We start from the raw sequence: 23337 nt of genomic DNA, 5'->3' as shown, positions 1-23337 counted from the left end.
CCCCGCTACTGCCCGGTGTGTGTGGCCCACGCTGCTGCAAATAAGAGTTTGGAAGGCTTGCCAGGGACGAGCGAGTGAATCCACAGAGTCCTTTTACCTTCACAGCCACTCAGAGCCTCGGGATTGCAAAGCTGGAACCAGCACCAAGGAGCCACACACAGAAGGACCTCCCGCGGCTGCCTGGTGGCTCGTCCTCGGGCGTGGCTCAGGGCGGCTTCCCGGTCCCTGCGGTGGGGTGGCTGGTGTTCTCAGGCCTTCAGGCTTAGCTGCTTGTCCCTGCCTGCAGGGCCTCATCAATACAGTGTAATTAGACATCTGGAAAGATCAATATATGGTGTAGGACGGGAGCCAGGGAGAACATAGCCTGTTCAGGCAGTTTTAATGGTAGCTTTTTTGATCTCCGTGCTCATGCTCGCTTGCTTGCTTGCTTTTCCAACTTGTTTACAGATTTCTAACAGATCGTCTGATAAAAAACAGTGATTATCTTGAAAAGGAACTCCCGGTTTCTTTTGTCTTTTGATTTGTAGAAATAAATAATCTTAGAAGGATTCCACTGAAGTTTTCAGACAGTATAAGTTCAATTTTTTTATGCTGTAGTTTTATAAAATAGTGATTGTAGGGGAAAGAGGTTTTTCACAGTGACCTTTTATTTATTTAGATTGCTTTTAAAAAGTGTTTATTTTGAGAGAGAGTGCGAGGGAGAGGCAGATTGAGGCAGAGAGAGAAAGGTTCCCAAACAGGCTCTGTGCTGGCAGTGAAGGGCCCGACGCAGGGCTTGATCTCACAAACCGTGAGAGCATGACCTGAGCCAAAATCAAGAGTCGGATGCTTAACCGTCTGAGCCACCCAGGCGCCCCTAGATAGTTTTCTAATTGAAAAGGACAAAAAGGTTGTATTAAAAATATCACTAGAAGGAGGAAACATACTACATACTCTTTCCCGTGATCCTCTCTTGAGGACGGGATTCTCTGAGAAGAGAAGTAACAGGAGTGATGTGCCCGCCATCTATAGGCATGCACGTGAGGAACCAGAGGCTTAGAAGGTGGGACAAACCCTTTGAAGCAGAAGAAGGGGAGCGAAGCTGGACCAGACCCGGGAGAAACTGGCAGCAAAGACTTTTTTCATACTCGGGTCTTTTGATTGCTGAATGTCTTCGAGTCGGTGAACTGTGGCAGTGCGCAGCTGACACCACCCGTCAGTGCTGTCTTCCTCAGTGTGAGAGAGACTAAGAGGATGTGCGAGAACTTCCTGCGTGAGGGGCTTTAATGAAATGGTGTAGGAAGATGGGAGCCCGAGTCTTCGGAAAGGGAGGAGGCACGGGGTCTGCCGAGGGTCTGTAAGCGGAGCTCTGCCTCGGATCACCACAGGTCGGTGGCGGTGGATAGGGCGTCCCAAGGTGACGCGAGCCTGTGGTCACCCCACGACACCCCGGCGGGCATTTTTGAGTTCCGTTGCCACGGTGGTGGCAGCTTTGTCACAGCCCCCGCCTTTTGCCCCGCACCTTCCTTTCCCGCCGCCTGAGTGCCTGACGTGGCTCTGGGCACGAAAACTGTGGTGGGCCACGTTCCTTGTCTGCTCCGGGTTCGGCCTGTCCTTGTTCTGCCCTGATTACAGTGCTGTCTCGCTTTCTCAGTCGCACAACGTCCTCAGCAAACCGGCTAGTCTTCTAACCAGAACGTTAGAAGATTGGCCTTGTTTGTTGTCGTTTTAAGCAGACATAGCAGCTAGCACATCCTTGGCCTTAGGAACGCTGTGTGTTTCAAAGCCGTGACCTCAATCATCAAGACACAGCACCACGATACTGGTGGCTCTCGGGACGTGTTCCCTGCACGTCCTGTAAAAAACAAACCCTTCCCCTTACTTTATAGTTCCGGCTTGTTTTTTTCTCGATTGATTACCTACTGTGTTAAATGGGATTGGTTCTCAGTTATTGACTTGGCTCTGTTTTCTGTAAGAGTGTGAGACGGTGGTCTAAATCAGGGTTGGCAAACTAGGGTTCACAGGCTGGCCACCTGTTTTGGTAAATAATTTATTGAAACAGCCACACCCACTCATTTATGTACCGTCGTGGCTGCTCTCGAACTGCAAGGCACAGTTCAGTAGCTGCGACAGACTCCATGGCCTGCGAAGCTTAAAATATGTACTGTCTGGCCCTTTACAGAAAGTCTGCCAACCTCTGGTCTAAATTTGTACTCTGTGTTTAAATATTTCCCTCAAACCACTCCATTCCATTTTGTAGAAACTTGGATAGTTTCATAGTCAGAAATTGTTTTTCTTGATATTTTCAGACATATGTAGTCTGAGTTTCCTATACTCTGCTCTTCTAACTGCCCATCTATTTATATTTTCATGGATGTAGTAAGACCAGAGGATTCCCCCTTGTGTCCTAGATATGAAATTCTCAGTAAGGAATTCAGAATTGATGACCCACAGTACTCCAGACTTCGGGGGAAGGCTACTTGCCTGTGCAAAAGGCCATTTTCGAGGAGAGCGTGGGGGGTGGCTTGGGTAAGCGGGTTTGCTTCTTATGACTTACCCTGCATAGCTGGGTGATATTCATGTACATGGAATGGGAGTGTCCAATTCTGTGGGCACATAGGACATCCAGAGCTAACAGGAAGAGATGAAGAGAGTAAAATACCTATGAAACATTATTATTTTTTAAAATATATCCTGGTAAAATGTTTTAAGACTTCCCGGAGTGAAAATTATACCATTTTTTATTTAGTACATATGCTAATGTTGTTACATGTTTCTTCAGTGAATATCTTTTTTTAAAAGCAACTTTAGGGGTGCCTGGGGGGCTCAGGCAGTTAAGCGTCTGACTCTTGATCTCAGCTCAGGTCTTGATCTCATGGTCGTGAATTTGAGCCCCGCTTTGGGCTCTCCTCTGGATGTGGAGCCTTTTTTTTTTTTTTTTTAAAAAGCAACTTTATTGGGTTATAATTTATATGTAATCTTAGTACTTTTCTGTAGAAAACCTCAGTTATTTTATAGGAGATTTATTATACTATATATTTTTTAAACCTGTTCAGATTATTAATCTTTCCTGTTTATTTCTCGTTTTCAGTCTTTGGTTTGCTCTGGGCACTTGCATATTACAAGAGTGATGTCAATTCTGAAGCTATTTAGAATAGGCCATTCATTCATACCTTGGGGATGTTTAGCTTTTAATCATGTTTGTTCTTTTGTGTATACCATTTTTTAAAATTGTTTCTTATTAAACAAATTTTTTTTAATGTTTATTTATTATTGAGAGCCAGAGCATGACTGTGGGAGGGGCAGAGAGAGGGGAAGACACAGAATCTGAAGCAGGCTCCAGGCTCTGAGCTGTCAGCACAGAGCCCGACACAGGGCTCGAACCCATGGACCGTGGGATCGCGATGTGAGTTAAAGTCGGACGCTTAACCAACTGAGCCACCCACGTACCCTGAATGCATAGTTTAAAAGCTACAACTAGTGGGTCTTAGAGGAATCACAAGGCGGTATGTAATTAAAACGAAGTGCAAAGTGCTTCTAGTTCCGATTTCAGCGCGGTCCTCACTCAGGCTCTGTGAATAGAGCAAGAACGATAAAGGACAGTCCAGCCTTGAAAGAGGTCTGAGGAGGACAGAGTGAAATTAAAACTTAGAGTTGCATGTGCTACATGGAAGAGAAGAAGTAGAGTAGCGTCTAAGGCACAAGGAGGCAGGGATTTGAGCATCACTGTTTCTTGGGGGAATTGGCAGGGCTGGGGAGATGCCAGGGAAGCCTTTACAGAAGAAATACTGCCTAAGTAGGTATTTGGAGGACACACGGGGAACTCACCCGGTGTATGAGCAGCAGAGCAGAATATGGGTGTGGTACAGAGCAGCGTGACCTTCCAGGTGACTGCCTGCCAGTAGTTCTAGAAGGGTGTGGAGGGAGGTTGGGATTGGCGAGGTAGGCAAGTCCGAAGACCTGAGCCATTAAAGGTACAGAGGCCCCCAGATGGGTTTTAGGCAAGGAAGCGCCATATTGAAATGTGTGTCTCCGGTAGCTGTGTGGGATGTGGGCGAGGGAAGGAGAGGTCAGGAAGGCCACCAAGGGGCTGAGAGGTGAGCTGGCCGAGGGGGCCAAAGGGTTTGAATGGGCCTCCAGGAAAGGGCAGGCTGTTTCTGACAGGCAAGGGGAGAATGTGTCAACTGTCTTCAGAAGATGTGAGTTTGAGTGGCTTTGAATGCAGCAGGTCTGAAGTCCTAGGAGATGTGGTCAGAATGGTGCGCTGAGGATTGGACTTGGATGGACCGTCTTGAAAGCCAAGAAGTTTGGATTTTGCCTTACACGGAAGGAGACAGGCAGTGAAAACTGCTTTGCCTCTGATCGTGCATACTGTGCCCTCTCCTGTTACAGAGGGCGACTCTGTGTCCCCGGAAGGCGCACCCCTCTGTCTGTGCGCTCCACCCAGCCCCCTTTCTGGTCACTGGAGGGTGTCACAGCCACACTCGTCCACCTTTACCTGGATCTTCAGCTTTTCCCAGATCATTCTCTGAATCCTAAAGCTTGCCACGGTACCTCTTACCCGGACAGAACAGCCTTCCTGACCCACCTGCCTACTGCCTTTTTCCCTCTGTTTCCCTTCATAGCAAATGTCCCTGAGATCACTTTCCATCCCTGTGTTTCCCACGCCTCCCGTGCATGTTGCCCCTCCACAGAAACCACGTGGTGAGGGACTCGCGCCCGGGGTCTTGGCTTTATCAGTGATGTCAGTTGACCTGTCTGGAGTGGTTGTCTCCTAGGTTCTTCTGGAAATTCTTTCTTTATTGGCCTCTTGGTTCTCATCCTGCCTCACTGATAGCTCCTCTCAGTCTTTCTTCTCTTTCCAGCCTGTTAATGTCGCTGTGCCCTTTATTCTCAGAAACATCTCATCCAAGCCTGTGACTTTAAATGCCGCCTCTAACCTACCAATTCACAGAATTGTGTCTTTGGCCTGGACCGCTCCCCCGAGTTGCACACTTGAATCTAACCACTTAGTTAGCGTCTCTACTTAGATCTCCCAACGGGCTTCTCGAATGTAACGTATCCAAAATGTAATTCTTGATTCCTCTCCTCCCCTAAGCCTCCTGCTCTCCTACTTTCCCATTCAGTAACTGGTAAAACTGTTCTACCAAGTGTCCAGCCAAGGAATTTGGAGCAAAACGTAACCCCTTTTTTTCTCTCCCTTGTCACCCACATTCAGCCCATCCACAGATCCACCTGTGAGGTATATGCCAAATCGAGTCATTTGTCATCACCTTTACATTCCAAACCCACAGCGCTTAGTCTGTCGCCTCCACACTGGTTCTTTGCGTCTATACTTGGCGGACAGAACAACCTTGATCATATTATTCCTCTGCTCACACCCATTGGTGTCTTCCCATCAGGCATCATGGATGACCCATTGGTGTCTTCTAGTCATGTATCATGGATGACACAGAGTCCCCACTGTGGCCCACAAGGGCTGTGGTCTTGCTCTGACCTCCTCACCTGCCATTCTTCTCCTGACTTCACTCCATAGAAAACTGTAGAAAGGGTATGATCGGGCCGTTCACTGTACATGGCTCAGGAATGTGTGGATAGATGTCCAGCATCCCTCGGCTCTGAGGAAAAATAAAATGAAGTGCAGTTATAATATTTCACCTACCATGTTGGCAAAGTTGAATGGTGATCTGGAAGGCTTTTGGTGAGTGAACCCTGACTAACATCGATGGGTTCCTTTTTTTGAGGACAGTTTGGCAAGAAGTGTCAGAGAGTCTTGACATTTTCATAACCTCTAAACTAGAAAGACTCTCAGAATTTCATACCGCAGAGATAATTGGTTGACTATAGAAATTTTTAAAAGTTTGTTTTAATGTTTATTTGAGACAGAATGCGAGTGGGGGAGGGGCAGAGAGAGAGCGGGAGACAGAATCTGAAGCAGGCTCCAGGCTCTGAGCTGTCAGCACAGAACCCGACATGGGGCTCCACCTCATGGCCTGTGAGATCATGACCTGAGCCAAAGTCAGATGCTTAACTGACTGAGCCATCCAGATGCCCCTGACTGCAGAAATTTTTGTCTGCAATTACTGAAGATTTTAAACAACCTAAGTCATTAATGAGAGATAGTTAAATACATTTTGGCCCATTTATACAATAGAATACTATGTTGTGTTACTAATGAAGAATGTAGAAACATCAAAGCATGTGTAGCTGTATATGAAAATAAGTTACAAATCAAGATGTGTAATATAGACTCCTTATAAGTGCACATATACCGTGGATTCAGAAGAGAAATGGGAAAGCTATATATAGCTTAGGTGGACAGTGGTTACTGCAATTGGGGAGATAAGAGGCAGTCTTTTCTTTTGTAATTAGTTTGTTATTTTTTAGAATTGGAAACAATAAGAGGAGGAAAATGAAGGCTGCGATACCTAGATGCAAGGTGTATACTTCACTTTGAAGTGGCAGCTGACGGGCAGGAATTCCTTCAGTTTCCCGGGTCCCTTCGTCACCCGCCCACCTGACCATAGTAAGCATTGCACCTGTCTACAGGGGGCGCCTTATCTGCAGTCACACAGGAAGGCTTGTTCTTCCTTCTGTCTGAAATCCCCCTCCTGTCTGAATTCTCCCCACTCACTGACTCCTCTCTCACCTCTGTCCTCAGTAGCTGCGTTTTTTCAGATACTCTTATCAGTATTTAAACATGCTCATGTCTGTCCCATCTTCCAAACCCCAGCAGGGCTTGCTCTGTGTCCAACACGCTATCCGAAATTTGCTAGTCTCTGATTACTCTGTAGGACCTGCTCCTATTTTTCCAGTAGGCAATTCTGTGTTCCGTTATTTCCTTGATTCATTCACACACTAAATATTTACTGAATATTTTCTGGATGCCAAATGCCAGGGATACAGAGCTGAGTGATTTGCAGCTTCTGATTTCAAGGCGCTTACAGGGCACTGAAATTCCTCTTGAAATAGATATTAAAAACTAGAAACGTGTAGAGGTGTGGGTTTTTCTTTGGAGGAAGAGGTATCTATGTATGCAGGTGTTTTGTCCCTTGAAAATGTTTTACCTGGACACCATTCATCATTAGGGAATTGCACATTAAAACCACAGTGAAATAGTGCCAGCCACCCTGTCAAATGGCTACTAAAACACAGTGCCAGCTGCTGGAAGGGGGCAGGGCAGCTGGACCTCTGCCCCTTTGCTGGTGGAAACGCAGAGCACAGCCATTCTGGGAAAAGGGTTGATAGAACTTGATAATCTCATTCCTAAGTCATCACCCAAGAGAAATAAGATCATGTGTTGACACCAGAATCTGTACATGCGTGTTTGTGGGGGCTTTAATTCATAATTTCCAAAAGCTGGAAACAGCCTAGATGGCCTTCGCCTGGGACGCAGATTCATGAAGCGGAGCGGATCCTTAGACTCTGCGGAACACCTCCCAGCCGTGAGAAGGGATGGGTCACTGAGGCGCTGGACTGCACAGGTGTATTGCACGCGCACTGCACCAGTGAGAGAGGCCGGACCAGAAACTACATGCTGTACCGTGTGCTTCCATTTATGGGACAAATGGGACAGATGCAGCCAGAGGCTAGAAAGCAGATGAGTGGTTGCCAAGGGCTGGCTGTAGGAAGCAGGCTTGGCTGTAAAGGGGCACGGGGGACTTTTCAGCGGATGGGACTGCTGTGTCCGTGTCTGTTTGTCAGAACTCCTAGAACATGAAAAAGAGTGAATTTTACATTGTTTAAATTACACCTCAGCAAACCTGCTTTCTAATTTTTTTGAGGCAACAGAAGAAAAAAAAATTTTTTTTACATGAGCTCTAGTCACATTGTTGAACTGCGAACACAGCAAAGTGTCTCATTCCTACCCTTGCCCGTCCAGCACCACTGCGTTTCTTATTATGTATCTTGAAGTTTCTCTTATTCAGGGACCATCATACGTGCATGTATGTTCTCTTTTCACTTCTTTTGGGTGCACAACGCAGCCTAGGAATATAATAATTCTCAGCACTGGTCCCTTCCCGTCGTATGTAGTATCTAGCTCTTAGTATTGGTGCATTTAGCTCTTAGTATCGGTGCATCAGGGTCTTCCATTCTTTTCCACACTTACAGGACAAGAGTGTTGTTATATGAACACATATGCTTTGTTTGACCAACTTTCCCTTGACCAAATTCTTGGGGCCAAATTCTTCCTGTCTTTTCCATCATGTGCAGTGCTGCCCATGTACGTACGTGTACATAACTGTACGTACGTACAATCCGGTCTGCTAGACCACTTGTGTTGGAAACAGATTTGTTCTAATGCAGTTGATCTGTTAGGGAAGGGTTGGAGCTTAATGTGGATTCTGAATTCGCACCTGGGTGCCCTCATCCCCGAGAGGAACACGCGGTGAGCACAGAAAATCGGGGAATGGACTTGTGCAGGAATCCACGAAACATACGTACTCACATCAGATGGTCACCAGTGACTTCATCTCCCCGTTGAGTCACACAGGTCCACACTTGGTTACACCTTCCCTCCAACCCTCTGATTTCAGGTAACCCTCCTTCCTCCGCTTCACAGAATCTCAACAAGCCACCCCCTCCCACGCCCGGTTACACAGGATGCTGCTCTTAAGTGTGTCACCGATCGAGTGTTGTGCCCTTAACTGCGTTCTTGCTGGAAGCCCTCTGGTTTTTATTGCGTGGTGTTGCTTGTTGTAGTGATTTGTGGCCTGTGATACATGGTTGTCACGTTGTACAGAACTGACTGTACCGGTGCAGGTGTATCTGTAGAATAGATTCCCGAACGGAAACATCCAGAGTTTTAGAGTTACATCCTGTGGGTCCACCGTTGGGGCAGGTCGAAGTCTGTACAGGTGGTTGGTTTTTCCTTTTTCATAGAAAGTGTTTGTGATCGAACTGAAGGGTATGTGTCAGCATGGCTTGGGAATAATTCCGCTCCCGCTCTTCCTAAATTTGTGGGTGATTCTGGGCGTGCGATGATAGTTAAGGAAGCTCTTTGCATGTTGGTGGGAGGCAGAGAACCTCAGGGAGGCAGAAGGGTCTGAGGTTAGGACTTTCCTCTCTCTAACTTCTTCACAGTCACCTGAGAGAGAAAGAGGGCTTCAAGCCAAGGTACAAGAAGGGACTAGTTATCAGAACGGGCAGCGTCTGGTTGTGAGGGCCCAGGGCAATCCAGAACACATTCACCAAGTGCCACCCAGAAAGAATGGCCTTCAGAGGCCTCATAAATCCCAGAGCTCAGACCTTGAGCCCAAGGCTAGGGCGCTCAGAGCAGAGGATTTGCTAAGAGGGGCTAACGCTTTCCTAAAGAATGAAGGTAAAAGAATCAGAAATGGGAAATCAGGGAAAAAGTTTAGGAAATATACTCAAGCGTTTGTTTTCTTTATATTTAACATCTTCAGAAATGTTCAGACCCTGGCAGCTTATATTCGTCCACCATTTCTTTAAAGAGCTGTATTTAAAAACAAAATAACTCCTCATTGAGCAGGAAAACCTAACTATAAAAATTCCACTCAGGGCCCAAGTTCCCTCAAAATCGGCCTGCGCTACACTGGAACCAGGGGGTCAGTGAGTGACCTTAACAAACAGAGCGACAGTCGTACTTTACGCATTTTCAGTGCTGTGTTTTCCGGTTTTGTTTGGTTGGTAAAACTTGCTCTCTGTGTCATACAGTGCAGTATGAACTCTTATAACACTGAAGATATATGTTATGAAAATAAATTAGGTAAAACACCTTTAAATAAGTTAGTACTTAAAGCTTAAACAGAGAAGGGAGTCATTTGTTTTCTTAGATAATGGGAACACAGCAGGTTCGATCAGGAAGCCGGTGTTTGAACCTGTAATTTTCCTGTCACCAGCGATTTGAAACCCTGCTCCATTGTTTTGGGCTTGCACCACTCATTTCTGCATTTTTCCCTAAAGACGTTGGAAAAGAAGCCTATCTCACCCGTTGTCAGCTCTTTTTGAAAACAGTAATTACGGATTCAGCTAAGCTGCTCTTCCATTTAAGTTACTACCTACTGAGGATTTCTTAATTGATATTTATTAAAATTTTGACTTGGGGGCACCTGGCCGGCTCAGTCTGGGGAGCACGGGGACTGTTGATCTGGGGGATGTGAGTTTGAGCCCCACAATGGGTATAGACATTACTTTAAAAAAAAAAAAAATCTCAGAAAGATTTTTTGGATTTAATATTAATATAATGATACCATAACAAGAAACAGAATTTTAAGCCCTTCATCTTCATGGAAAACTCAGTTTGCCTTTCTGAGGCCTATCGCCCTTGTTACCTGGTTAGAAAGATCTGTGTACATTCTCTCTACGTGTTTGATGATGATTTGCTACAACCTTCTCACTTTTAGAAAAATGTCTTGTGTTTTGACTGTTCTGGGTGATCTCATAGGTGCAGAATTCAATAGGAATTAGACATTAGATTTATGTAGCTTTAGTGAAATGTAGGACTTCCATGATGATTCTTAAAGTAAAGAAACCTCTTGGGGTGCCTGGGTGGCTCAGTCATTTAAGCACCCAACTTCAGCTCAAGTCTTGATCTGATGAATTCGAGTGGTATGTGAGTTCGAGCCCCATGTCAGGCTCTGTGCTGACAGCTCGGAGCCTGGAGCCTGCTTTGGATTCTGTGTCCCCCCCCCCTCTCTGCCCCTCCTCCTCTCATGCTCTCTCTGTGTCTCAAAAATAAAAAAACATTAAAAAAAAAAAAACCTCTTCTTTATTCTCTGGCTCCATAAATGCTAATCGAGAGACTAGGGATTGTCTATGTTATGTGATCAAGATGTTTTATGAAGGAAGTTTTGGAAAAAGAGTGTGGCTCAGAGGCATTAGTTGGTTATTCACTCTGTTCTCTCTTTCCCTCTCTCTCTCACCCCTCCCTACTTCCCCTGCCCCACGAGATTATTCTCATAATATCCCAGATTATGTGCTCAGGATAACGATAAAAGCAACACTATGTCTTCCATCTTTAGCGTGGAGAAGAAATGTCCTCCCTTGCCTCTGTCTAGGTTTTTAAACACAGACTGATGTGTTTCATTTAAAAGACAGTATTTTCCACTCTCTTAAAATGAATTTGGGTATTCTATTATTATTCATAAAAGAATATTTATTGAGGATTTCTCTGTGCCCCAAGAGAAATCCTCTTTCTCTTGGAAAGAGACCCTTTAGTGCCCCTCTTCCCCCAGCACGCTCCGAGGAAGGCACTGTTGTGGCCCCCACCGAACAGTTTAGGGACTGGATGTTTGTGGGGAAACTTTCCCAGGGTCGTATGGTTCGATGCATGAGTCGTAGAGACAAGGTGCCAACCCATTTCGGGGTCTCCAGAACCAAACACAACCACTTACATAGATTTGCCTACCAGTAAATAAGGGCATCTTTGTCAAGTGATTAATATAAAAACAATTATTAAAAATACTTATCCTTTCTGGGTGCCTGGGTGGCTCAGTGAGTTGAGTGTCCGACTCTTAGTTTTGGCTTGGGTCATGATCTCACCATTTTGTGGGTATGGAGCCTGCTTAGGATTCTCTCTCTCTCTCTTCTCTCTCTCTCTCTCTCTCTTTCTCTCTCTCTCCCTCTGCCCCTCTCCTGCTCATGCTGTCTCTGTCTCTCTCTCAAAAATAAATCAATAAAACTTCAAAAAATATTTTTATCCTTTCTTTAACCATTTAGCCCACAATTGCTTTGCGTATCTCTTCTTACTGTCATAAATAGTAATGTTATTTTACATGAGAACTTCTGCTTCAACCTTATTTTGAATGAGGGTTTTGCCAAAGTTTGTTCTATTCACAAGGTGGACAGTTGCTTCTCAATCTCATTTCCTTGTGGTACGACATTGTTTGATTCCAGACCTCACTGCATCTTGTACCCAGAGAACGCGCTGTAAGGTCAAGCCGCTCATTTGACTTCAAAATTCCCACATGAGAATGTGTGGAATTAACATAATTATGTCATAGCTGAAGTAGGAAACTTTTAACTTTGATTTTTATCTCTTGATAGCTTTCTCTTGCTCTGTCACTGTCCCCCTACCCCCATACACACGAGCATGCGTGCACGCGCACGCACCTGCTGCATTTATTCATGGCAGCCTCCATAAAGTGGTTTCAAACCTGTGCATCCTTGAAATAACCAAATGGTACTATTCAAAAGGCCTTTTGGAAAACTCCTCCCTTATGTAAGGAATAGTTACTTAATCCTTGGGGGAGAAGTCAAAATGCTTATTAACATTAGCTAGAGATTTAATTTAAAATGGCATATTGGATAAGTTAACATTCTCTCTGGATATAACAAATTAAGTAATGGTTTTATTTGGTGTTTATTGAAGAATTACGTTTTTGCATAGAATCTGCTAGCTGTTTGTTTCTAGCACAGTCTAGGGAGGGGCAGAGGCAGAGGGAGAGAGAATCTCTAGCAGGTCTCCATGCTCGGTGCAGAGCCTAACCCAGGGGGCTCAATCTCACAGCCGTGAGATCATGATCTGAGCCAGAATTAAGAATCTGACATTCAACCAGCTGAACTACCCAGGCGCCCCTAGTATAAAAAGAACATTTATATCTCTCTTGCAAAGAAAATTTGATGTTTTCAGATTTCTGGAGGTTTGTGTTGACTCAAAACTATAAGTGTTTTGAGAAAATACGTAATATTTTACTCTTAACGATCACGTTTATCCCATTCTCCAGAAATTAGTCCCTTCCTGGTCACCTCATCCCTGGCCTTCCTTTTTATTACATGTTACGAAGAATCTTTTAGCTTTGTCTTAGTATTGCTAAACAGTGATGACCATATAATGCAGACCGTTACAGAAGAGTTCTTAATTTTTAAAGCAGTTCTGTTTTTGTTCTCTTAAGTGACTCTCAATCTCTTTTCTCCTCATAAAGCAAATGAAAAAACACCCTTGCCGCCAGTGTGACAAATCTTTCAGCTCCTCACACAGCCTGTGCCGTCACAACCGGATCAAGCACAAAGGCATCAGGAAAGTTTATACCTGCTCGTAAGTCTGCATTTCTAACGTGGGAAGCACAGTGGAAGGGTAGTGCTGAAAGCGCTCGACGGGATTTCACAGTTTACCGCTAAGTTTCCATTACTGGGCTGCAGGTCCTAGAGTTCACTTTTCAGTTCCATCCCGCTGCTGGGACATACAATTTCTCGATTGGGCCGTTGACACTTAAAAATAGTAAAATAAACAGGAAGAGTCTCTTACACACCCTGTGTACATTTCCTGGGCCCTTACCTGGTATCCAGAGAGAGGTACGTGGTATATATACCCGAGCGTTTTAGAAAAGTGATTGCTTTGCACAGATGAATGAGATTCTTTCTGATCTCTATAAGCACAGGGATTTGCCAGCATTGATTGGCAGGTGGATTGTCCGGTGATGGGTTGAGAGCAGACCCCGATGGGCCCTGGTCATGGACTCCGTCCTTGGCCGGACAGTTATCCCTAAGGGAGGGCAGCCTTTGCTCCGCACACACATTTGGCTCAGAGGTCAGATTTAAGGAAAGGGGCAGGCCAGCACACCGAACGGATGGCCGTGCCGCTCTGGACAGTCACGAGCCACTTCTTTGGATGTGAAATTCAGAACTTGTCATATCATTAGCGATAAAGCTCTGTCGCCCACTCCACCAGAACATGCCTCGAGTGCGCTGATAACAGGGTTACTTACTTTAAGGCGCTTCCTGTAACAGAGAGGGGACTTAACAGACCCAGAAGCCATGTCGCCGGCACATAGCGTGTGACGTGACCGAAGCAGGGCCCGGTGTACCGTGTGTTCTCGGGGACGCGCGCGAAGGTTGGCTGGCTGTTCCGCAGGCTTCCCTGCTCTCGGTTCGTTAGGGAAAGTTGCTCGGGTAGGAAACCCGGGGCCTAGACTCTCCCGCAGTGAAGGTGAAGCTGGGAGTGGTTTGGGTGAGGTGAGAACGTTCCCTGAGTCAGGGCTGCATGTTAGAGAGACGGCGCCGAAGGGTGTGAGGACGCAGAAGGAGGTCCCTGGCTGAGAAGAAGGGAGGAAGGGAGGCTGGCCTGGCGCCGTCCTTCCCCGGACAGCTTCTGTGCGTTTGTGCCAGAGACACCGTAGGCCAGTGAGGTGCTTGGATCGTCTGACTGATTTCCTTTGTTGCGAGGTGTCAGCACTGGGTGTCGGCACTGGGTCCCGGCACTGCCGGCGGGGGAAGTGGGGGGTTCCTCTAACACGAAATCATCAGGGCGTGGGGGCCAATCATCACAAAGTCTCTAGAAGCCTTTAGAGGGCAGATTTGGTTCAGCCTGAGACCATGAGGTGCTTTTCACCCCCATTCACTGCAGTGGGTTCTTGGTGTCTGGTTCACAACATCCGTAGTCACCACGGTCATTCACTTTCCTTCCTTCCTTCCTTCCTTCACTTTCCTTCCTTCCTTCCTTCCTTCCTTCCTTCCTTCCTTCCTTCCTCCCTCCCTCCCTCCCTCCCTTTCTCATTCCCTTTCACCTGTTTTTGGTCCACTGTATCAAGAAAATGGCGAATTCATATTCTAAAGAAAAACTATTCATGATCTACAGGTTTGAGTCTCCCCCTCCTCCCCCCCACAAGATGAAACGAAAACTTAAAAGATTGCCCTATTTTGGATCTCTGTTGAGTTTTCTCCGTTTTAGTCAACTGAATGCACACATGAATTTGAGTGCTGTGTTACTGTGTTTGTGCCTGGGTGAGGAATTCGACGGCCACACGCCCTGCCCTCTCTTTGTTACGGCAGAGTGGACAGGAATAATTACCATCCACGTGAAGGAATCCGGGAAGGAACAGATACCACATTAAAGTATCTGTTATGTTGTAAATTCTGAGGGAAGATGGAGTCATTGTAGAGAAAACTTTTGAAATTTGATATTATCCTCAAGTTAACAATGAAAGCCGTCTAGAATTATACACCAAGTAATACTTTAACCAAATCTAGAAAATAAATACTGATTATTGAAAATAAATCCAAACTGAATTGGGCTGATCCGATAGAGACACAAAAACCAACAGAAATCTTTTTACAGAAACTGCGAAAATTTTTCTCGCAAATGGGAAACTGCAATTCATAGCAAAATTGCTATTTCATTTTGGACCGTTGGTACTCACGAAGATCTTTTTTTTTTTTTTTAAGTCATTTATTTATTTTGAGAGAAAGAGTCGGGGAGGGGCAGCAAGAGGGGTGGAGAGAGGATCCCAAGCAGGCTCTGCGCTCTCAACACCGAGCCCCATGTGGGGCTCGAACTCAGGAACTGGGAGATCGTGACCCGAACCGAAGTCAGACCCTCAACCAACAGAGCCACCCAGGCATCCCTCACACAGACCATCTTGAGCCCACTGAGCATGGCGTTGGCTGGTGAAGGTCCTTTCCGTAGAGAGTGTATTCTGCAGCGTGGGGTGCTGTTAGCAAGCAGGTCACCTCCTCTTCTTTGCTCCACAGGCACTGCCCAGACTCTAGGCGCACCTTTACGAAACGGTTGATGCTGGAGAAACACATCCAACTCATGCATGGTATTAAGGATCCTGACTTGAAAGAAATGACAGAAGCCACCAATGAGGAAGAAGCAGAAATAAAAGAAGATACCAAGGTCAAACATTGCAAATGTTCTCTTTACAGTGAGATTGTATTGACTTGCTTTTTGCCATTCATTCTCTTCATTTTAATTTTTCTGCAGTTACACAAGATTATGCCCAAAGCTTATAAAGTAATAGGTCAGCTCCCTGTATCCCCATTCTGGTCTTTTCATCTTGCTCCTAAAAGGTATTAAAGTTTTTCTATATCTTTCCAGAAACAGCTCGAGGGAGCTACGTACATATAGAAATGATAAAATTTTATGTGGACACTCGAAATTGGCTCTTAGCCAGAAGGAGTGTGGAAAGCTAGATTCTTCTCTTGTTGGCAGTATGTCAGTTGTGAAAGGTACCTAATAAAAATTAAGAGATTCTCCTTAAGTTTGCTCCGTGATGGTAGAGATAAAATCCTAACTGTCTGCCTTGTTCTTAGGTCAGTGGCTAGTGAACTTGAATCAGACAGCAGTGTATATATATAAACGTGTGTATGAGGCACATGTGTGGCAAGTGCGATCGGCAAGGCAGCAGCTTAGCAGACATTTAGGAGGTGTCTGCTGTCTTTGGCCCTGGGCTGTGTCCGGAAGGTACCTGGGTATCTGTGTGTGCGCGTGCAAGGAGTTGATCGTTGAGTAAAGCCTAATCAGAGCACAAGTCATACTAGCTTCTCATTAGTTTGTGATCTTTTCCCCTCTAGTGATGGGGGTGGGGTGGGGGTGGGGATGGAATTGAAGGATGTAGTGCAGGGGCAGCTCCAGGTCACTGCCGTTTCTGAGTGGTGCCCTGTCAACAGGGCAGAAAAGATGGGCCGCAGAGCAGGGAGGAGGGAGTGTCCCTCTGGCTTGGGCTTCTGGCGAGCTGTAAAGGAGGGGGTGTAGTGTGGCTCAGATTGAGACAGATGGGGACGGAAGGGGAGGAGCGCGCCAGGAAGCGGCGTGGGTGTGCGAGAACGCTGGGCTCCTGGGCCAGCGGGGGCTCCCGCAGCGCCCCATCTGGGTCTCGGGGAAGGAGGGGCCCCGACGTTTTCCCCGCCTGCACCCTGCCTCCTGTCCCCCCGCGTGGTCACGGCTGGGCGCACCGGCCTCCCTGCTGTCCCCCAGGCCGGCGCCCTGTGCCTGGATGCCTGCCCGCAGCGCAGCAGGCCTCTGTTCAAGTGTCGCCGTCGCCGAGGCCATCTCTGACTGCATCCCCCAGTCACCCCCCTGCATCCCGTCCCCACTCGGTGCGCTGCTTTTGTTTCCCCGGGCCGCTGCTCGTACCGCGTCCTGCTCCACGGAGGCAGGGAATTTGCTGCTGGGCCAGGCGGCCGGAGCTGGTAGCTAGGAGCTCGGTTCCCACGTGTGGAGCGGCCGCAGGGGTGGGGGGCAGACGGGCCGCCGTGGGAAACCCCGAGTCCCGGAGCTCACCCGCCGGCCCCCCGCGGGGCACAACGATTTTCACGCGTGTCGTCCGCTGTGTTCTCCCCCCTCCAAGGTTCCCAGCCCCAAGCGCAAGTTGGAAGAGCCCGTCCTGGAGTTCAGGCCTCCCCGGGGGGCGATCACCCAGCCGCTGAAGAAGCTGAAGATCAACGTGTTCAAGGTGCACAAGTGCGCCGTGTGCGGCTTCACCACCGAGAACCTGCTGCAGTTCCACGAGCACATCCCGCAGCACAAGTCGGACGGCTCCTCCCACCAGTGCCGCGAGTGCGGCCTCTGCTACACGTCGCACGTGTCGCTGTCCCGGCACCTGTTCATCGTGCACAAGCTCAAGGAGCCGCAGCCCGTGTCCAAGCAGAACGGGGCCGGTGAGGAGCAGCAGCAGGAGAACAAGCCCGGCCGCGAGGACGAGGCGCCCGACGGCGCGGTGTCCGACCGGAAGTGCAAGGTGTGCGCCAAGACGTTCGAGACGGACGCTGCCTTAAACGCCCACATGCGGACCCACGGCATGGCCTTCATTAAGTCCAAAAGAGTGAGTTCCGCCGAGAAATAGCCACAGACCTTCCTGTAAGGCCGATCCCTGTCCACATTGGAATCAAAGAGACATTTTTGTTACAAAAAAGTTTGCAGTATAATAGAGTTAACAGTACTGTCTAGGCTGTTGCAATANCAGAAGTATGAACACAGTATTTGAGTTTCAAAGAGTTTGTATATATTTAAACGAATAACTTTTTATACTCTTTGTTACATGTTTGTATCAGTATTTAGTGGAAAATGTTTTGAGGTTCTCTTTTCTTTATTCGGTCTTGTTTTGTTTTGTTTTGTGGGTTTCTTTTTTGGGTTAGACTTTTTCTTTTTGTACCGTTTCTTTAAACACCAAGTTCTTAGTAACAGGGGCAGTTCCTGAATTCGAATAAACCATTTTGTATGTTACAGATTTGAATGGGTTAACTAATTACAAGGCCGAAATGATGCCTTTTTTTAGTGTTTTTAATTTTTAGACTTCACTACATAAATTGTAGGTATCGTGGGTCTCACAAACACTAGGGACTTTTAAGTGTCTTAGCGCTACCCTCAACGTGCCTGCTCTAAGCCTGCGAGTGCACCTGTCCCGTGCGACCACGCTCCGGCATCTGGCATTTTCTTCCAGGCCACGCCCGCCGGTGTTTAAAGCAGCCTGCAGGTAGCTTCCTTCCCAGTGATGGACAAAAACCGTGGGCCCGGTCTCTACAGGAAAGAGCGTGGATTTCCTCAGTTCCATTCTGGGACGGGGGAAGAAGGGCATTGCCGAGGGAACACCGGGGGCCGGTGGTTTTTCTGGGCAGATCTGCGAGGCTGGCTGAAAGAACACAGGAGACCAAGTCACAAAAGGGCTGGACTACTGTAAAAGTGACACGTAATGTAGTTAGACCAGTAGATTTCTAGAGTCGAGTTTTTGTCATGTAACTTATTAACTATTACAAAGACACAACTCAAAATATCAAGTATTTCTCTGGCTCTTGACAGGAAAAAAGAAAAAAAGATATCCCCATTGACTTAACCCTTTGCTGTCTAAAGAGTTGGCGTTTCCTGTTCCGGGGTGCTACTGCCAGACATTCTGGTACTTGGAGTTGAGATGCACAACCTCCACCACCGACCTATCAATGCAGCAAACCCGCGTGTCGTGATTGGCCGTTCGATCACGCGCGGAGCCGCCCGACTTCAGTTCGGTCATTTCAATAAGTCTCTTTAATATCAGCAGTTCCGTTTTACTGATCGCACAGCAGGGGTGGGTACTCCTCTGTCCCTTCTGTTTATAGTTCTCTGGGAGAGTTCTATTTTTCAGTTGTCGTCGTCGTGTTTCCTTTGGCATTTTATATCTTGTATTTATCCCTAAACATGTTTTGTACTTTTTATTTTTAAGAAAAAGGAATTCCGTTTGTGTATATAGAGATACTTGCATGATATACTGTAGTCAACGTTCGGTTCCTCAAAAGGTCTTGCTGCTGTCCGGTGTTATGCACTACATCCATCATAACTGTATTAAACACATTTCATATGTAAATAAACATGGGACATTGGCCCTGGCGCTTCTGTGAGAGAGTTATTGATGGTGGGTCTCTGACATCCTCATGGAGTTTAGGAAGTGATTAATGGCAGGGACAGGACTACGGGAGATTCCAGAACTCCTCCCCCCTTGGAGGAACAGCATGTGTGTTCTCATTAGCGCTCGGCTCTTCCATCGCCTTCTCATTGACTCCCATCGATCCGTGGGTATGATGCAAGGGCGTGATTCACTATTCCCACCCTTCAAGTCCGATTGCTGTTACTCATTCTCTTTATACTTGTATTGCTCTAAGCTGTATCCATAGCACTTTCCTGTGTTTCTGCATTTGAACCTTGCAATAAACCTGTGTGGTGGACCGCACGGGTCTCAACGGTCTAGTTTTACAGTTGAGGAAGCCAAGCTCCGATTCAGTTCTTTGCCTGAGCCCTCACAGCTGGTAAGTGGCTTTGCGTATTAGAACCCAGATGCTCTTGCTCTAAATCTTAGCGCTCGTTCTCTGTGTTTATGTACATATCGACAAATACTCATTTATGGAACAATAAAAAGTATGTGCAAAACACGACACTAGAAGTTTTGTTTGTGGCGCTATATGGCTTTCTTAAGATCAACCGGAAGTCTGTCTACTCTTAAATCCCCAGAAATGCTTGCTCATGTAAAGTTAGCGTCTATAAATACCTAGCTGAGCAACCAAGAAAGTTTCAAAAAATGTCCTGAGATCCAAAAGGAAGAAGCAATAGAAATTCAGAGTAGAACAGTTCCCAGGCTGTAGTCACGGGAGAGTGTCTGGATGACGCAGCCAGAGAGCAGACGGACCGGTGAGCTGAAGATGGGTCGTGAAGAAATGACCTGGAATAGAGCACGCAGGTAAGGAGATGGAATCCGTGGATGAGATTCGAAGTCCAGAAGGACAAAATAACAAGATTCACAGGAGTTCCAGAAAGGGGGAACAGAACTGGGGAGGGCCTCTGTGGAAAATTCTTGGGGGTCACATGGTGAACGCTGAGCAGAAGCAGCCCACAGTGGGACTTGTGAGTTCTGCCCAGTCTTCCTTAGCAGTAGATCTGGAGGCGGCTGTGGATGGGAATGCATTTGGGAACCAGGATACATTCAGACCAAAGGCAGAAATAGGGGGCCTGCTCCGTGAATTCCTCAGAAGCCCGTTTCCTCTGTGGGGTAGGGAGGCGGAGCTGAGGCTTATGGGATAGGCTCAGGCCACCTTGACCGAAGGGCTTGTGCTCTAATCACGGATATTTGCACGGGGCGGTGCTATAACCAGACTGGGCGGTGGCAGTGTTTAGGACGGATGGTGGAGGAGTGGATCAATCAGGACAGGTGAGATTATGCTGTGGTTACAACCGCAAGGCTTAGGTCTTGGTCACCTTTGAAGTCCGTTGTGGGCTGACTGTGACTGGAGACATTGCTCCAGATCTTGTCCGCTTATCCCACTGTCACAAAAGTTGCCGGTTCCTGTGGCAAAGGGAAAGTGCAGCTAAATGCTCTGGCCCCGAAGTGACAGATGTTCTTCACAGCTCATTGGCCAAAACCAGTCACACGGTCTCACCTCCTCACAAGGAGGCTGGAAGTACACTCCTGCCACGTGCTCAGAAGATGGGAGGCTGCACGAGCGACCACCAAGGACCGACGTTTACATTGGTATAGACATGGTGCCAGTCCAGCCATCATCCTGAGGACTTAGCCCAGGGTGCCCAGGGTGGCGAGGGTCGGCCTGGAAGGAAGCTGTGCTTACCGGTGGCATTTCAGCAGTAGCACCAAGAGTATTCCGTGCCGTGGAACACAAGTGAGGAAGCAGGAGTCTGACTTAAGTATTTCTTCCAAGGTTTAGATTACTTAAATAGAAATATGGAAGCCCAAATTACAGCTGGTTTATGGGAACGTTTGCACTTTAGATATACGTGCAAGATCCGTTTTTGTCGGAACGTGTGGTTGGATGGTTTTATTTGATCAATAATTGAGTAACAGTAATACATAAAGAAGCCTGCCAACAAGGTGACGAAGACTCCTAAAATGAGAGCAAGGATGTCCACTTAGACTTCGTGGCGTAGGCCACTTCTCCCTCCCAAACACGCTCCTGCCCCAGGAAGTATTCCAGAGAACAACTGTTCCCCCTCAAAGCTCTGGTGGGCGCTTCTCCAGGCCAGGGGGCTAGTGAGTTCTGTTCTAGGGTCTTTGACCAACAGGGGAATTTACCTTACCGTTGGAAACTTTGGCCAAGATAAACATACTGTTTCACAGTAATACATTCATCATTCTGTGAGCACTGGTCTTTTGTTTTTAGAGAGAGCAGGGGAGAGGGGCAGAGGGAGAGAGAGAGAATCCCAAGCAGGCTCTACACGCTGCGAGGAGCCCGACACAAGGCTCCATCCCACGGCCCTGGGATCATGACCTGAGCCAAAACCAAGAGTTGGATGCTCAACGGACTGAGCCACCCAGGCGCCTTTTTCTTTTTCCCTTTTGACATCCAAGCAGAAAGGGGGGCGGGGAAGAAAATGCAGTTGAAGAACTTCGTAAAATAAAATATGACTCAGTGGGACCATTGAACTATCCAAAGAATGGTCTGAAAATACAGAGGGATGTGCTGACTGTGGAAGCTGCTTGTGCCGTTTATACGTGTTACACGAGTCCACGCTCCCCTGGGAATCAGATGCTGTAAGGGTCCCATATTGGAGCTCTTTGCCCTAAGTGTACATTTTCTAAATAAGAACCTCGGGTTGTTACCTTAAAAACTTGGCTCCTGAGGTGCCTGGGTGGCTCAGTTGGTTAAGTGTTTGGCTTTACTCAGGTCATGATCTCACAGTTTTTGAGTCTGAGCCCTGCGTCAGGCTCTGTGCTGATAACTCGGAGCCTGGAGCCTGCTTCTGATTCTGTGTCTCCCTCTCTCTCTGCTCCCCACCCCCCATTCGCGTGCTCTCGCTCTCTCTCTCTCTCTCAAAAATAAATTTTAAAAAAATTGGCTCCTAATCTGCTCAATTCACTCTTTGCTTAAATGGACCCTTGAATGTTCTTGTTTACTCTTGAGTTTCTTTTTGCATTTAGGAAGCTCCTATCCCTACAGAGTTCCTTGTAAACTTCTGGAATAGGACAGTGTGCACTTAGATCTTTGCAAAGAGCCTCTCTTTCTTGTGCTAGAAGCTTCTGGACTAGCCAGTACTAATTCCATCGTCACCAGCACCCCCCAAACCTCTTATTTTGAATAGCCCAGCCTTGGACCACATGACTTGGCTAAGAGGCTGAATCTGAAACTTGGCTACTGTCAGTTTTCCCCGTAAAACAGAACATTCTCTTTTCACATCCGTTTTTCCCTCCTACTGTCCCAATAGATTTTGGTGAACATTTTAGTAGACTCAATACATTGGATGATAAAGCTGTCACCATCTTAGCCTGTGTTTTTCTGGGAGTTTGCTCATTTCTATTCACTGTCTTTATTGGAAAGGTAGATCTCGGAGTGCCAGGCACTCGGTCCTTTATGAATTAAGCTCTCAGCAGGACACAAATAGCACACTGAGAAAAGTTTAACTTCAGAGAAGTTAAGGAAGGGATTAGCACAGAGGGTGGGCTGTATAACAAGTGAAATGGAGGCACCCAGGGACTTAGCAGTGGTGGGGGCCCTTACCACCCTCAGGTCTGCTGAGCAGGGCCCCGTCTAGAGCCATGGAACAGGGTCTGCGATCAGAGCCATGGTGAAGCGAGGAGGGTGTGGGATGGAAATTCTAGGAAAGCTGTTGCCACACAAAGATTTCCTGCCATCACCTCCCACTGCCAAAGCCAAATAAAAGCTAGAGGACAGAAAGTCCCAGTAATCTGTACTATCAGCATGCGGGGCACAGAGCGGGACAGAGAAGGATGCAGGACGGATCTGGGGTGTGGAAACATTATGGTGATCAGACACCTAGCACAAGCTTTCAGAAATGCCTGCTCTGTGCTTTTATTGTCTACATGCGTTTTGTCCCCTGTAGGCTGGCTATTAGCTGCAACAGGCTACTTTGGGTTCCACACTGACTTTTTCTAATTACTTTTCCAGGTTTATCCTGGAATTATACCCTTTCCTTAGTGATTATTTTTACCTAAGGAAACAGAATAGCGTTTCCCAGAAAATATTCTTTGCTAGTTTCCAAATTCAATTTACGAGGTTAGCTCTGACTCATAAAACAGCGCTATTTATAATGTGTCCCAGTATTTAAGGGAACTGATTATTCAATTTGCTTCGCTGTTTTGTCACAGGCTGCTTTTTCTCGAGCTTTCCTTACAGTTATAATTGTAAATTACACTACATGGCAGTTCTGTTTTTAAACACAGTCCTTAGCAAGACGATGTATTT

The 23337-nt window shown here is 46.9% G+C and overlaps 1 protein-coding gene across 8 annotated transcripts in view; it reads left to right on the top strand.

Annotated features, from left to right (window-relative positions):
- The window catches only part of ZNF532 (zinc finger protein 532), a 103729-nt gene extending 86112 nt beyond the window's left edge, over positions 1-17617 (top strand). For all 8 annotated transcript variants that reach the window (XM_077777719.1, XM_077777717.1, XM_077777722.1 and 5 more), the window contains 3 exons: positions 12867-12979; positions 15412-15559; positions 17013-17617. In XM_077777719.1, the coding sequence (XP_077633845.1) occupies positions 12867-12979; positions 15412-15559; positions 17013-17507 (756 nt within the window). In that variant the 3' untranslated portion in view covers positions 17508-17617. The remainder of the gene's footprint in view (positions 1-12866; positions 12980-15411; positions 15560-17012) is intronic.
- The last annotated feature ends 5720 nt before the right edge of the window (positions 17618-23337 follow it).

This window comes from Crocuta crocuta, unplaced genomic scaffold (assembly GCF_008692635.1).
Source record: "Crocuta crocuta isolate KB4526 unplaced genomic scaffold, BGI_CrCroc_1.0 scaffold36, whole genome shotgun sequence".
In the NCBI taxonomy this organism is placed as follows: Eukaryota; Metazoa; Chordata; class Mammalia; order Carnivora; family Hyaenidae; genus Crocuta; species Crocuta crocuta.
This window is presented reverse-complemented; position numbering and strand designations above follow the sequence as displayed.